Raw genomic sequence first — 17,619 nt, 5'->3', positions numbered from 1 at the left:
CGGCTATACAAAATTCGTATTTTTTCCAGCCGCCAATTAGAAGTAACAGCTTCAACGTCATTTAATTGCAAATAATAATATTTAAGTAACACGACGGAAACTTCATGGTTTTAAAAACATTACTTTAATGTTGAAAACGTAAAAATTGTGCGAGCTTTCGGGTACGTGACCCCTTGTCAAGCGCTAAATCTTAATTAATTTTACATTTCATAAAATATTTCCTCTTTCCTTATCACAAATCATTTTTTATATTCCTTCATTTTTAATTCCCCCAATTTTTTATACAAACTTTCCCTTTATCTAAATTTAATTTTCCATCATTTTTATCGAAACCGCTTCTTTAAAATATCTTTTAAAATATTTCGATTCACGTGTTACAGTTTTACCATTATCAAAATCCACTGTAGGTCCTTCCGTTTTCCACTTACTTTTTTCGCCTATTTTTATACATTTCTCACGCTCATTTTTTCTAACTTTAATTGCATTCTCCCAAATAGTAATGAATGAAAATTAACTTACCTTTACACGGTAATAGATAGAATAAATAGAATAAAAATAGAATAAAATAGGAAGAAAAAGCCACTATATGTACAAAAATTATAGTTTATTTAAACTAGACGACTAGTTTAAATAAACTATAATTTTTGTACATATAGTGGCTTTTCTTCCTTTTTTATTCTATTTTAATGTACAAGTGCCATTAATTTAAATTTTTAGAATTTAAATCTTATTATTATAACGGTAATAGATGTTTCTATGAAATAATATGAATAATAAAATAAATGTCAAATGTTGTTCTTAAACATAGCTTTATCTGAAATTCTTCTGGATACTCTTCGTAGACTTGTAAAAGTGAGAGACAATGACGTCAGAGCTACATTAAATGAAATGTTAATGACGATATTTCCCTCCGATATGTTTGTTGAAGATCTTAAGTTTTAATCAAATATTCCAAGCTACTAGAACACGACCAGGGCACCTGCACTCCCAAAATAAATCTAATAATAATCAGCTAGGCTAATACCCAAGGCACCACCTTAGGCCTAAGTCATCGAGCGACTTTTTAAAGCCTTTAATTCAGGTGGCCTGGTTACAACGCGTAGGAGGGTGGTGGCAAGCCCTGCAAGCCACGCGAGCTAATAGCTCACTACACTAACTATTACCGTTAACCTAGACAAGTTTTTATAGAAGAGGAAACCCATTAAACCAGTGGGGAAAGAACTTGCTAACTCAACGCGGAAGGAGTTATTCCGAGTTTTCATCCAGTGCCACAAGCTGGGATTGAACCCGGCTCCTCTTGCTGCGAGGCGAAAGTGCTAACCACTCCGCCACTTAAAGTAATTCCCTTTGGCCACAACTCTTCAAATCTTAAGGATCTAATTTAATTTCCATTGCAAGGTCGAGCCAAATGTTCCTAGTCAAGTGGATCTCAATAGTTTCTTATGTATAATTACTAATAACTATAATTTTTATTTCGCAAAATTTAACAAGAAATTATAAAATTTCCATTTTAAAAGTTGAGAATTACAAACGTGTATCTCGGGGAAAAATCATAGTAAAATTAATGGCATTCGATAAAATTTTAATTTTTGCTTTTATTCTTATTAATAAAATCATAAGTAACATAACAACAATAAGTATGACACTTCCTATTCAACCAATGCAAATTTTCTAACGATAGTCTGTTTCGCCAAGGACAGCGTAAACAATTACTTACCGACGGACTGACAATTCTCTGGGAAAATCACCGACGGTCCGGCGTCGGCCGTCAGCCTTTTCGACGGACCAGCCAAGGCCTATTGAAAATTGAAATACTTTCTAAAATGAAAATAACTTTTATTTTGGAAAATAATGAGGAATTATTGATTCGGAAGATAAAAATAACTTTTATAAACACTGTTTTCATTTCAGAAGTTAGTTTTTTTCGAATTTCAAACCTAAACGCGTGTACGCTAGTATTTCTCGCCATCAAAATAACCAACTATTTTGCCAACTGAAAGAGTAGAAAGGGACGAGTTTCCTGTTCGGAAACTTCCTATTTCGCAATCACTCCACGAATAATCAGCTAGGCTAATACCACCATAGGCCTAAGTCATCAAGCGACTTTTGAAGCCATTAATTCAGGTGGCTGGGTTACAACGCGTAGGAGGGTGGTGGCAAGCTCTTCATGCCACGCGAGCCAACAGCTCCCTACACTTACTGTTACCGTTAACCTCGACAAGTTTTTATGGAAGGGGAAACAGAAGAGCTCGGGGAAAAACCCCTTAAGCCAGTGGGGAGAGAACTTGCAAACTCTACGCAGAAGGAGTAGTTCCGAGTTTTCATCCAGTGCCACAAGCTGGGATCGAACCAAGCTCCTCTTGCTGCGAGCTGAAAGTGCTAACCACTCCGCCACCCCACGACAGACTACCATTAACGGAATTCATTCCGTGCCATATTTATGTTTACTATATTACTTATGGTAAAATTAATATTAGAAATAAATTGGCTATTTCCAAAAGGTTGATCCCTAGTGCGACCGCGCCTGTACTAATCGGACAATGTTCTACACGACTTTAGAGACTTGCTCTGGAAATGGGCTGACCCTTTTTGCCAGCGATACAAAGTTTATAGCAAAGGGTAATGATACGGCCAAGGTCGATGTCCCCGAAGTCCGTTCTCCCGCCGTAACTTGATTGGGTTTAAGTGAAATAAATAGTCGTGATTCGGGAATGTCACAGACGCAGTTTAAATTTTATTTCCCAACTGGAGAGAGATATAGCGGTCATTAGGGTTTTCCCTCTCTCGCTTTTTCAGATGAGAACTGAAGGCAGTAATGGCTGCTCCTTGCCGTTGAATACTTGGCGCTAGGGGGAGCTCTTTGATTTAAAATGGCGTTTCACCCTTTAATGGCTGAACCGTTTGCTTATCCTCCTGCCTCTATTCTAGCCCTATATGAAAAAAAAGGCTGCAGTCTAAATATACGACTTCTTTTGCTTTGGTTAGAATATTGGCTTTTCCCCTACCACGGATCTGGTTATACCACTTTTAGCATAAGAAAATAATAGTTTAATAAGTAGGACACTTCCTATTCGAATAATAATAATGATAATGATAATAATAATAATTATAAGAATCAGCTAGGCTAATACCCAAGGCACCACCCTAGGCCCAAGTCATCGAGCAACTCAATGCTAATTTGTTTAATGATAGTCTGTATTGCCTATGACTATACATGTAAAAATCCTTACATGGTTAAGGACTGACAACTCTCCGAGAGTTGTAACTTGTCTTTGGAAATTCCAAGAAAAGGTGCTCTAGAAATATCAACCGCGAGTCTTTGGGTGGATGAGCCAAGGATTATGGAAAATAATAACGCTTACAAGAATAAAATAAATGATTAAATCTATGAAATAATGATGAATTATTGAATTCAAAGTAAAATTTACTGAAGGTGTTTATTTTTAAAATTTGATTTGAAAACGCTATTTTGGCTCAACGGTACTAAAATATCATTGCTCAAAACTACTTTAGAAACTCGAAGAAATTTTTAAATCGAAAGACCTCGGTATAATTGAACCTAACCTTATCCAAAGCCAAACCTAAATGAATCCAAACAGCTCGAAAAATAAGGACTAGTTAATCAATTCGCGATTTTCACAGACTATGGAAAAGACGTAAGCCTCAGACAATGAAATTTGGCACCTTTTCTACGTTCAGTCACTTCTCACATTTATCGACATACTATCAATAACTCTAAATTGTTCAATGACATTCTTCTCAGTTTTATGTTACTTATGCTTAAACGTATTGTTTGGTCAAGGCAATTCTAAACTTCCTTTAAAATACAAAAAAACCAGGATGAGATAAAATGTTCATTTGAAATTTCTTTATTGCCTATGCTCCGTTTGGGCTTTTTGTTCAGCGGGCAAACTGTCTGTCGTTTTCTACAGTGTTTAAAGATGCTTTTAAACTTAAATTAAAATAATTAATTATGTTCAAAATTATATCGGCTTAACATTTAAGTTAACAATACTTTTCGAACTTAATTGGGCTCATTTAACCATCTAGGTAAATTTTGTGAATATCATTTTTATTCTCAAGGAAACTTCGTTGATTAAATGAATTGTGGTGTAAGACCGAGCTTACGCCATGCATTTTTTGACGGTTTCGGCTGTGGCTAGACAAAATCTGAATTAATGAATATTCAATCATAAGTTAAAGTGTCGACCTAACATAGTAACAAAACGCTAACTACCACAGCAAAATACCATACCTTAGAATTTCTAATTTTGGATTTGGATGATTTCGGTAAGATATATGATGGCAATTTGTTTGGTGGTGAAAATTAAATTCTGAAATCTACACCGAGAATTATAAAATAATATTCCAAACTAAATTGAATAAAACAGTTTATTTCTTCGGCCATTCAAAACAATGTTTAATCCATCGGTCATACAAAGATACATTGATACCGATTTCGTTTTAAATATTTAACAAAAGTAAAAAATATAGTCAATAAACTCGTGCAAAATTAAAAAATTTCATTGAAGTTTATCCTTTAACCAAAAAACGAAACTAAAACCAAAACTATATCAAAACGAAAATTTAAAAAAAATCAAAACGGACTCCGAAGCTCTAGACCTTTTTATTTAATTTTATTTATTGAAAAATTCCATGAAACTGTCATTTATATAACGTTTAATTTTTTTACTTCATTTTTTAATATAGTTTTGAAATTTTTTTGTGTTGGTGGTTGGCATTAGAACTAAATGTCGTTTTCACGGTTAATATGTATCGTTCATTTGATACGATGTTGAAACCAACCCTAAAAGATATATTGATCAGACTACAGACATTTTTTTCTTCTTTCCCTCATTTCTGAGGTTTTTAATTTTTTTTAAATTGTTTTAAATATTTTTTTTTAATAGAAGACAATGAGCCCGTAATGGCAGGTGGAAACATCGAAATAAATCGTTCATTTAATCATCCTATTTCAATATTTATTTTTTTCGACGTATTTCCCCCCTTATTTTTATTCATTTCTTTAAAACTCACCGAAATGAAACATACGTACATTTTTTTCAACAAATATTGGAAATAGAGAAGGATCATGCAAAATTCGGTTTTAAATTATTAAAAATGTATAAAAAAGCGTCTTCTTTTCCTCGAAATTATTAGTATTTTAATGTAAGGCAGTTTAAAAGTTTATCCTTTTTTTCCTCTATCCCATTTAAATCAATTCGAATAACGGTAAGCGTAAATTTAAACTGTAATCCGTGATTTGTAATAGAACCCGATCTTCTACAAAAATCGATGAAAAACTTTAGGAAAAATCTTAGAGAAATAAGTAAAACGTTCTTATCCTCAACTTTACGAAACTACGGAGGCCATTAGAAAAATTACACATAGATATATATATAAAATAAAAAGGGTTCTAAGAAAACGTTTAAGGGAAAAGACGTTTTTAGCAGCGCGTTACCCCGAAAGCTATCTTAAAATTGGACATCTTTTTCTCTTTTTGTCCAGTCGGCAAATTCATTTTTGAGAGAGAGACATCCTGTAAATCAAAGAACGTCCAAAGTCCCTTTTTGGCTGACGTCCAGAGGTCGATTTGGGCCCAGCTTGACCCCCCAGGCGGATAACCTTATCCTAGGGTTAGCAACGCCCTTCTTGCACTTACTACTGGTAGAAGATGATAAATCAGCGTTATAGTCATCCTAGCAATCTTTTTTTGATCTCTCTTCACGTTGTGAGTATAAGCCTTTTACGCGCATTTAGGATCGCTAGCTATTCCGTAATTAATATCAAGCTTCGAAGAACATTGTTCATTTTATTTATTTTTTCAAACCCGCTTACTTGCCAGTAATTTCAACTCGTCATCTTTAGTTTCTTTACTCAAATTAAATCTTTAAAGATTTTAAATTAAATAGATTTTGGTGATAATTTCTGCGTGGCATTTAGGGATTTTTTTGGCACTGTTTCTTTATTTTAAAAGAAGGCTAGTGTAAAACATAAAAGCACCAAAAAATCGTATTTTACTTATTATTAGCACCAATTTCGTGTTTTATTTATGTAAAATAATGAAATTCCTTATACAATAATTACTGCATGGCGTGTCAAGGAAGAACTATAGTTTATTTTAACTTGATCAGGGTAATACATATCCTTCTCTATTCCAAATTTAAAAAAAAAGAATTTTCGAAGTATAATTTTAATTTTTTTCCTCAGTTCCCCGTATGAAACCCAACATTTGGTATTTGTCTCGGCCTTTTAACGAATATTTAACAATTTTTATGGTTTCTTCGGGGGGAAACTCTAACAACAAACTTTTTTATTAGAAGATAGTTTATTTATCGTTCACTTATTAGTTCATTTTCATTTTATCCTTACATTTTTTCAACATGACCTTTTATGACGAAGAGTTTTATTTTTTTTCTAATTGTTCAATTTTCCGTCGCTTGATATAAAGATCAAGTGACCAAAAAAAAACGTTTTTTTTTTAATCTTGGGAGGTCGAGAAACATTTGAAGACAGCTTGAGCATTTTTGTAGTACGACTTTTTTGTTATTTACCCGACAGGAGCAATTTTATTTATGTTTTGGCCGTTGCGTTGCGAGCGATAATTCACTTCACTTTTTTCCACGCTTTTTGACATAGTTTTTATTGTTCGTTTAACGAAATGATATATAAACCGTAAACCGCGTAAATCATTTTCAAAATTTCGCTGTTTTTTTTTTCTTATTTAGTATTTTTTTTAATATTTTCAACAAACGGAAGATCTTTACTATTGTAAGAACTCAGTAATGTCACTAAATATGTAGGATAACATTACTTTTAAATATATAATTCAAAATGTAAATGAAATTAACGTTATTGTAAATTTAGACGACACATCTCTCGAAGAACTCCTGACCATTTGTTCATAATAGTCAAAATTGTTTTAAATTTCTTCTACATTTTATATATATATATATATTTATTTATATTTATATATTAGCTGCTCTAGACATAATTTGAGACGAAAGTGTTTTATATATACGACGGAGCAATTCTTCATTTGTTTCATTTAAAGTTATTAACAGCTTTTCTCCGATTCTTCAACATCGTACTTATAATAATTTATTTAATCTAATTTATTTTCTTTTTATTAATATTGTTTATGAAAACTTTAACTGCAACTGATTATTTTTTCTTGTCGTTTATATTCGGGTTACGGGAGAGAAAATAAGCCACTTTTTTCGTATTTCTTCCGAAAATCTAATTGTGTAAAACACTGGGCAATCAATATTCCGATTTCTTGTATCCGTAAGACAAATCAAAAATATTTTCCGAGTCCGAATAGTGATGGTAAACGAATGAGAATAACCTATTTTTAAAAGATCTCGTATAAAACACCGATTTGTTTTTCCTTTTCTTGCCTCTAGATGGCGTTGATTAAATTTTCGTTCGTGTTATATAGTCCGTGCATTAGCTCCAGTATTACAAATTATAAACCGTTTTTTCTTTCGACATATATATATTTATATATCGACGTACTTATTCGCGCTACGAATTGGTAAATAACGCCTCGTAATAGTTCCTTTGAATTAGTTTTATATATATATATATTTTCCCCTAAAAAATGCCGCTATATTTTGCGAATGATTAGACGGTATAGACCTGTTTGAATTTGGTTGTTACGAATCTCCAAGGCGTAATTTTCTTCCTGGAATTTAGCGGAGTGGTCGTGGTACAACGTTGCTGAGAGTTAGATCGGTTGCGTCGGGATCGGGCGAGCGGATCTCACGTTGGCTTTCCTTTGTGAATCTCGATGATTCGATCTTGGTCTACATATTGGAAGATGTGCGGCGCATCCAGCAAAATGCCTATCGTACCCGCGGTCGTCACCGCGAAGAATATGTAGAGTTGTAGCCTGTCGATTACCATTGCCACGTATTTCCAGTCTTCTCGGATCTGTCAACAGAAATTACAAACTTTTTAATCTCACGACATTCGATAATATTTTCCATTACACACTAATTTGCCTATTTTTATCTAAAAAACGCCTGTACATGGGTTTGATCAGCAATACATTGACGCTCAGGGTCAAGTCGATATTCGGATATTCACCGGGAATATTAAATTAATAGGAAGTTTGTCAAATATTTAACCTACAACGAGTATTATGTAATTGGACTATTTTTGATCTACAAAACCCCTGTATGTATTTAAACAGCAATACATATATATTCAGGGTAAAGTCGACATTCGGATCATCACAGGAAATATTTAATGAATACCAATTTTAGGGCGTTTATTTTGGTTTTAGTAAATAGATATAATAAAATCTTATCTACCTTTAGAGCAATTTATTTTACCTATTACACGCGGATAATCGGAGTAATCTATATAATTTCTATATAAATTTTAACCATTTTGGCCATTGAAAAAAAATATATTGTTACTAATGTATGACACATGCAAAACGTTTACTAAGAGATATTAACTATAGGGCAATTTTATTCCAGGGAATATCTCTCGGTAAAATATTTCCCAAAAACAAACACTTATGGCAACAATTTAATAGACTTAGGCTAACCATATTTCGCGTTTTATAATCCGCTTTGAGGCAAAGCTAACCGCGGATATAATAAAAATTAAGCCGTCAAAGTTTAAAACCGACCGAGTATACTTTCGCGAGTAATACCAGTAAACGACCTTAACACTGAACGCAATTCGGAGTGGTATAAATCAAGCGAGGGACTTTGTTTTCCGTCGGGAACACGCGCTGGACTTTCGCGGCTACTTTACGCCGCTGTCCCACTGTTTGTCTTCTAAGGTTTTGTTTTAAAGTCAAAGCCTTTTATAGGCTCAGCCAGCCCTTCGACCGATGAGCGCGATGCGCTTGAATTATGGCCACTAAAGTAGCCCATTAGGCCGGTCCGCCGTGAAACTGCCATACCGGAGAATTTCAGTTAAACTAGCTGATAATAAATATATCGCCACCTATGTCAATTCATTTTGGACGAAGGGGGAAATAACCTTGGACCTGCCTCCCCCCTCCGATATTATTTACAGCGAGGTGGCCTTCCCCGAACTGCCCTCTCGTTGATGTCCCTTTTTATTACTAGATGAGGTATCTGGGAAATGTTTTCCCGCTATAGCCCCGGCATTCCTCTCAGTTAAGCCTAGTTCCCACTTAGCGAAAAAACCAATTTTCGCGGTGAAAATTGACGCTCGCGCATAAAATTTGCGATTTTTTTCAAATTCGCCGCCAAAGTCGCGTCTCCGCGGTATCTAGCGAATGTTCTATTTTTTGACGTCCACACCTTGGCGATAAAAAGCTTCAGCCAATCAGAAAACGCGTTCCCTCAATCTATTCCGCTCCCGTCCGTCACTTATTAAACCTAGGTCTTTAGAAAAGCGGCTCAGCCAACTTGACCAAGATACTGAAGTAAAGGTAATTATCTCACGAATAGAATCGTTTATTTATTGAAATTATCAACAGGAACATCCATTTGGTTCATTTTGAACTGATGTTTTATGTTAGGCCTAAAGCATTACTAAAAACCCGCACGAGTTGTTTTCAGCGTTTTTAAATTTTCGCGCTAAAGTGAGAACCGCTTCCCCAGCGACCGAAAAAACGCGTCTTTTTTCGTTGCGCGAAAATTTTATTAGTCTCGAAAATTCGCCAAGTGGGAACTAGCCTTAACAGTGGTAGATCGCGCTGCACTTTGAAACGGTAAATATGTTAGGCAACGTTTTTGAGAATGTACGCTCCGCAATTACAAATCTGTGTTACTCTATTAACAATCAGAATTCGTTTACTTTTTTCATTACTGGAACGTGTACTAATTCCATAATAATAACACGGCTATTATGTCCATCACCAAACCAAGAGTTTATTATTATGTCCATCACCAAAACAATAGTTTATTATTATGTCCATCACCAAAACAATAGTTTATTATTATGTCCATCACCAAAACAAGAGTTTATTATTATGTCCATCACCAAAACAAGAGTTTATTATTATGTCCATCACCAAAACAAGAGTTTATTATTATGTCCATCACCAAAACAAGAGTTTACTAGTTCGATCACTGTAGTACATTTAAAAGCTCTAATGATGCTAGCATGATTACTAGCTCCGTAACTAAGCAGGCTAACTATCTCCAACATTAAGCAGGTTTACTAGCTCCATCCCTAAACAGGATTTACCAGCTCCGTAACTAAGCAGTATTTACCAGCTCCGTAACTAAGCAGGTTTACTAGCTCCATCACTAAACAGGATTTACCAGCTCCGTAACTAAGCAGTATTTACCAGCTCCGTAACTAAGTAGGTTTACTAGCTCCATCACTAAACAGGATTTACCAGCTCCGTAACTAAGCAGGTTTACTAGCTCCATCACTAAACAGGATTTACCAGCTCCGTAACTAAGCAGTATTTACCAGCTCCGTAACTAAGCAGGTTTACTAGCTCCATCACTAAACAGGATTTACCAGCTCCGTAACTAAGCAGTATTTACCAGCTCCGTAACTAAGTAGGTTTACTAGCTCCATCACTAAACAGGATTTACCAGCTCCGTAACTAAGCGGGCTAACTAGCTCTATCACTTACGAGGAGACTACCCGAGGTGATAATCACCGATTCGGTTGAAACTAGCTGGGTATGTGGACCTTATGGTAACATGAAATTTCACCAAGGGAAAAGTTGCAATGGGCATTATTTTTGCCATGGCAACCGAAAATGTTTTTGACAACACAGTATGTATATTTTACCATTGAAAATAACAATTGATCAATTATTACATATTTTGATCAAATTGACCAAAATTCATCAAAATATTATAAAATTCATTTCATTTGTCAATTTTGATCTATTTTTTTTTGGTTTTGAAATTTGAAATTTTTTTAAAATTTTTCACAGGGGGTACCCTTAGAAGTGCTCAGATTCCCATGTTATTTTCAATAAGAAAATATACATACTATGTCGTCAAAAACATTTTCGGTTGCCATGGCAAAACTAATGCCCATTGCAATTTTTCCCTTGGTGAAATTTCATGTTACCATAAGGTCTACATACCCATCTAGTTTCAACCAAATCGGTGTGTTACACCTCGGGTCGTCTCCTCGTTTGTAGGTCTACCAGTTCCGTAACTCAGCATGGTAAATAGCTCCATCACTAAACAGAATTACCAAGTCTGTAACTAAGCAGGGTAACTAGCTCCATCACTAAGCAGGTTTACTATCATTAGCGAGTTCATCAACCTACAAATGTTAGTTCTATTTTGATTAGCGAAAATAAAATTCCCAGTAGTTGGACCAACGCTGATGGGGACGTTTTAATACCGTTACACTAAAAGAGTTTTTATCTTTATTTCGCTAGCAGCCAAAAAGGCTGGCTATCTGCACTTTTTAGTAGCGTATAGCTCCGGCAGATAGAAGCTAGCGTATTTTTTTTTAACGCCCAACGCTAAAATAAGAATTGCTGACACCGATAGTGACAGTTTCGTCACCAGCCGTATATTTATGACGGTTTTAACCAGATAAGATTGTACGCGGCATTGAATATACGGCCACGAACGAGGAAGGTTGTTGGGGGCTAAAGATACGGAGGAAGAGGGCGCGAGGGGCGAAGAGGGGCGCGAAGGGTTGGCGAAATTTGGGCTCTAAAAATGCTTGGCGGGCTCTTCATCACTCGCTTGACGCACTTTGGCGAGCGCCCTTAATGGCCAAAAGCGTTTGCTAGATAATGAAAAATCATCTCTGGAGGTAGATTTTTAGGGGCGCCTGCCCTTGGAATCTTGGTGGGCCGCCTTTTCTTCTCCAAACAGAAAAGTCATCTTACGCGCGAGCAAGGGCTGCGGGCTGCAGCGGCCCAAATGAAAATCTACGGCCTCCAATATGAAAGACAAACAACCAACCTAATAAGGCGTCGTAGAAGCCGCCATACGCTTTATACGAACCAGGAGGAACTCTTCCCATAAATTAACATTATAGGGCAGCGCCGCGGAGTAAAAAAATGGCGCGGAAAAATCTGTAACAACCAACGTTGGTGCTTTGGAGTTGAATAATTTGATAAGGATTCTGGGCGACATAGCGAGATTTCTCGCGATATAATGGTTCCCGAAAACCCGGAAATACGAACGACGGACGCCATTGCTCTAACGAAGATTTGTCAGATTGCTTTCGAGGAAGCTTTCAACGAGGTTAACGGTAATAGTTAGTGTAGGGAGCTGTTGGATCGATCTCGTGGCATGCAGGGCTTGCCACCACCCTCCTACGCATTGTAACCCGGCCACCTGAATTCATGGCTTCAAAAGTCGCTTGATGACTTAGGCCTAAGGTGGTGCCAAGGGTATTAGCCTAGCTGATTATTATTATTATTATTAAACATTCAGCTTGTAAATTACGAATTTGTAATATTTTTACCCGAGACTAGAGAGCGTGAAAATGCGGCTTAACGCCATATAATACGATAGGCTAGGCTAATACTCTACGTACTACCTTAAGCCCCAGTCATCGAGCAACTTCTAATGCTTTTAATCAAGTGATGGTTATACCGCGACGTTAGTGGCATGGCTAAAAGCTCCCAGCACTTACTATACCTAATACCGTTAACCTCAACACTTTTTTATGGGTGAGTGGTAAACTGAAAAACTTGGGTGAAAACCCCTTTTACCCTTAAGGAAATAACTCAAAGTAGGGGCTTCTCCAAGTTTTCACCCAACGCCACAAGTTGGGTTCGAACCCGGCTCCTTTTGCTGCGAAGCGAAAGTAGTAACCACTCCGAAACCTCACCTTAAATAAGTGCTCAATATTTCCAAGTGCTATACGCTGTTTTGCATTAAAGCCATAATAATAATAATAAGCTAGGCTAATACAAAAGGCATCTAGCGACTTATTATGCCTTTCCATCTATCAGTTTCATTGTTTCAATCTTTTTAATTTAAACCTGGAAAACATATTATTTTATATGATGTACACCAGAAATTTCTAAGACTCCGTTGCCACCGTCCTAGAAAGCTGCCACCACATAAAAAAAATAAACCAATCAGTAAACCCAGCACCCCACACAAGGAGAACGCAGCTCGTCAAAAGTCGTGCATTTTCTCGCGTACAATTTTCATTGGTTAGACGCTTTAGCGCCTGCTGCCGTCGGAAGGGGAAAATTCGGAAATTGTTCTTCCTCCTTTCCGTGAAACTTTCAGCGTAAAGGCTCCACCAATGAAATTTGTACGCAACACTGCGCTAGCGTGTTTAAAGGCTAGCTGAAATTCCGGGATAATTTAAAACATTCATCCTATTGAGCTAATTAGTTACGTGATCCAATGCGCGAGCAAAAATAAAACGAAATCATCTGTCATTAGAAGTGTGTATAATTCCATAAATATTAGTTATTTGTTAGTGATGGATTAGCACGTTCGATTTATAAATATTTTATTATACTAATCGTACTGAATAGGCAAACTTTTGAAGGTTACGCGTACGTACCATATTTAGCTTAATTTTTGTCGGCGTGCCGTATATTTTCTTTGGAGGAAAAGCCTAATTTAAAATTCGGGGTTTAATGGGCAGAAAACCTATTTTAGCGAGGCTAATCTATTTCGTTTTGTTAATTGAGTATGAAATATGATACTCTGTTGGTCACCCACCTGTTTACTTTGCTGAAATTTGGCCCCTCGCGCTTTGGGTTAATGGGCGACATAAATTTGAGACCGTGGTGGGGTGGCCTTAATCGCCGGCGGAAGGCAGTTTGCTTAAGAATTAAAAGCATCTTTCCACCCGCCCCCTCATACGCGGCAGCTTTTATGACCATGGGTAAAGCCGTAAAAACCAAAGAGGTTATCGTCGTCAATTCCCCTTCCCCACTTCGCCTATTTGCCCAACTCTTTAAACCTGGCCTGAAATATGGGCTATACCCCTTTCTAAAATGGTTAAGCGCTTAAATGTATAAATAAAGGTCAGATGCTGAGTTTTTACTTAATTTGGGTCGAGGTAGTTTCTTTGTATGTTTCGAAATCGAATGGTCAACGTTATGGTCAGCGAAAAGGCCCTTCTCAAAACATTTAACTAGTGGGGCGGTGTGGTTGGCACTTTCGCTTCGCAGCAAGAGGAGCCGGGTTGGATCCCAGCCTGTGGCACCTAGGAGCAACAAACACAGCACCATACACAAGGAGAACGCAAACCGTCAAAAGTCGTAGATTTTCTTGTGTACATTTTTCATCGGCTAGACGCTTTAGCGCCTGCTGCCGTTGGAAGGGGAAATTACGGAAATTGTTTCCCCCCCCCCGCCCGTAAACCGTTCAGCGTAAAGGCTCGTGACGCTCGTCCAATGAGCTGTTGGCTCGCGTGGCATGAAGGGCTTTACACCACCCTCCTACGCATTGTAACCCGGCCACCTGAATAGCTGTTTCTATAAAACAATATATACGTATACATGTATAAAAACTGTTATTTTTTGGAGCGCGCCCTTCCTAATATTTTGGTGTAGAGGGTCTCGTGCGTTTTCGCGCGAGCTCAACAAAAACAAAAATATGCGCGCGCTCTCTAACTTTAAATGCACGATGAATCTAACGTAATCACGTGACCTCTCGTAATGCCGAAGATCGGAAATTTTTATCACATGATTATTAATGGTGTTCATTGGGTGATGGGGGCTTAGACCTGAGGATCCCTCGCACCGTTTACCCAAAATGATATATAGTTTTCTAAATGAAATTGTACCCATTTCTTAACAAATATTTAACGGAAATCCATTCGCCAAAAAAAAATAAAGTATAAAAATTAAAAATAAGAAAACAACGCAGTACTTCATTCATAATTCAAAGACCGTTGGTGCTAAATTTTATAACCTTTTATTGACATAATTTGATAAATTGTAAAATTAATTTTCTATTTATCTTTTTAATTTTATTTCAAATTCAGGGCTGAAATTTCTAAATGGTGTCATCCCTGATAGAACTCGTGAAATTTGTGTTCCTAGTTTGGATTCTTTCTTTACGAATCTAAGCTAGATCGTTTACCCTTGAGTAAATTCTGAACTAAGAATTATGAGACTAACGTTTGAAATATTTAAACTGTTAACACGCAGTATTCCGCTAATTAATTACAAAATCCCTTACTTTAAAAAATATCCCCATTAAATCATTTCGAGTAGAACAATTAGTTTTTCATTTGTAAGATTACTATTTTGGCGACAAATCTTCCAATTATGGAGATTACGCGGACTAAATTGAAAAGGAATTCCCCCCTCGACACACAATCTGCGCTGGCTCCCTTTTGTTATAAAATTGCCTGCAAATTTATCCCTTCGCAATATGCAGTGTTGTCCTATAGCGTAATCACGTTTTCTGCTCTTGTCGGCTCCCCTCTCATCTTTTGTTAATCATTCAAGTCCCTCTCATAGGCTGTTCGCGGATGCCCCTTAATCCAGTCTCTAATCTCTCCGCGAGGACCGGACTTAATCCGGACATCGGCTCTTTTATATCGACGCAGCGCCCGAAAATGACCTACATTTCACTAAAGACAAACTAAAAACTAGGCCCAGAAAGAAACAGCTCGACTACCGAATTATCTCGCGCTATGTTTGAGCTGGACGCTGATTAAAGCTCTTGTATCTTCGTAACATGCTAGCAAAATTGGCCCTTAATTTAATATTACGGTCCAACCTGTTGGCCTATAATAGCTACCCGAACGCCATTTTAATTTTATTCTTAAACATATTTATTAAGTTAATTTTAAGTATAACAATATTACTACATGGTTTAAAACGGTGTTTATATATTTTAAAGATTTTAAGTTGCCAGGTTTTATTAACAAATGTGAAATTAAGCGGTACCTGTTTTCATAAAAACTTGTAGAGGTTAACGGTAATAGTGTGGAATGAGGGCTTGCCACAAACTTCCAACGCAATTTAACACGGCCACCCGCTATAAGGCCATAAAAGTCGCATGATGACTTAGGTCTGTGGTGCCTTCGGTATTAGCTTAGCTGATTGTTATGAATAATATAATTTAATTTAAAAAAACTATGAAACTAATATTATAACAAAAAAAACATTAAAACAATATAAAAGCTACTATTTTAAACGTAGGATTTACTATACCACGATCATATCTCTTTACTAAACCACGGTCATATCTCTTTACTAAACCACGGTCATATCTCTCTACTAAACCAAGTCTAGCATAGCCGTCGCCTAAAAGGTGGAAATATCATAAAGAAATATTTCTGGAGGCAAATGGCGCGCCGAGCAACGTTATATTTCGAATAAAAGATTCCAGTAGTAGATTCCAGATTTTCCTAAAATATGTCAGCACCAATGAGGTAGAATAAATAGAGATCCAAACAAATCTGGGATTTAAGTCGGAGAACTAGGCTTAAGTTTCAACTTTATCCAATCGTGTTGGCGCCATCTGTTTCTATAAGCAGACTTTTTTGCAAAATATATTAAAGATTAGTTTTCCAATAACACGATAGATGGCGCCAACACGATTTGATTAAGTTCATTTACTAGGCCTAACTCTCCAACTCAACAAATACTGTCCAGCGAAACGGTAGGTCCAGGAAGGCGGATTTGGATCTCTATTTATTCTACCTCATTGGTCAGCACATATTCTTGTTCCCAGTTACTTTGTACTGTTGGTTCGGTAACAGGGTAGCTATAACGGATAAAGCACTCTTGTGATAAAACAGGGTACCCGATGAGGATAAATTCGATTGGACGAAACTACTGCAAAGTTAATAGGATTGATCAATACGTATTCGGCAGCTTTAGCAAAAATAATACTAGCAGGCTATCATGAATAATACTAGTTATTTTATTACTATTACAGCAAAACCAAGATAACTATTTGGAGGCTTTCAAGTATCAAAGTGTTTTTAATAAAAATTAAGTTTTTCCAATTTCTTAAAACGCATTTAAGTCGATATTAGAAACAGCTTAAAGGTTACCCTTTAAAGGGCTATTAGATTAGATCAAGATATGATCAAAGATGGCCCATTAAGGTCCAAGAATTTAATACTTAAGCCCTGTTCCTTAAGAAACTTGATAGAAATCAATCAAAAGATAGCGACTTTCCCGCGTAAGCGATGTAGGCCAAACTAAGGCGCAGTAGGTGGATGGGCCGCTTTAGGTTGTTGTCCTATTTGGGTTCTGTTTATCGTAAAGATTAATGCCAGTCGATGTAGGCTATGACAGGCTGCAGGCCCTTTGACGTTATCCCAGAAAGGGAAAAGGCCAGCCTGACATTTCATTAGGAAGATCAGCCGTCCTAATATTATCCGGTTCCGAGGCGTTTCCTTTCTAACCATCGATCTGGAAGACGCGAGAAGGTTTTTCCTTCTCTTAATACAAAAAGGGTCAGTTAAGGTTGTCCCAGCGACTAGCGCCGCCAGCGATACCTAATCGGTAATGCCGCTGTTCTATATTTGCGAGCTTGACCGTCGGCGCCCTATCGCTTCCGGGAACCAGCGGTAGCGGTCACCATCCGGAAGAAAGCCAAGTTTGCCGTAAAATACTTTTCTTTCGGAGATCCAAGAGTCTTAGCCTTAATTTTATCTTTTAGTTCGAGAAAGCTAGCGACCAAAAGACGCGCATTAGCGTCCGAACTTCTTCGTTCGAAAGACATACATAGGTCTTCCGCTGATAAC

The 17,619-nt window shown here is 36.8% G+C and overlaps 1 protein-coding gene across 1 annotated transcript in view; it reads right to left on the bottom strand.

Moving 5' to 3' along the window:
* Positions 1–7,629: 7,629 nt before the first annotated feature.
* The window catches only part of nAChRbeta1 (nicotinic acetylcholine receptor beta1), a 60,472-nt gene continuing 50,482 nt past the window's right edge, over positions 7,630–17,619 (bottom strand). Inside the window, exon 6 of the mRNA XM_090163497.1 lies at positions 7,630–7,935. Coding sequence (XP_090019623.1) covers positions 7,765–7,935 — 171 coding nt within the window. The 3' untranslated portion in view covers positions 7,630–7,764. The remainder of the gene's footprint in view (positions 7,936–17,619) is intronic.

Source organism: Leiobunum rupestre, chromosome 11, assembly GCF_980474605.1.
Source record: "Leiobunum rupestre chromosome 11, qqLeiRupe1.1.hap1, whole genome shotgun sequence".
Lineage (NCBI taxonomy): Eukaryota > Metazoa > Arthropoda > Arachnida > Opiliones > Sclerosomatidae > Leiobunum > Leiobunum rupestre.
The sequence above is the reverse complement of the archived record's forward strand: the minus strand, read 5'-3'. Positions and strand labels throughout refer to the sequence as shown.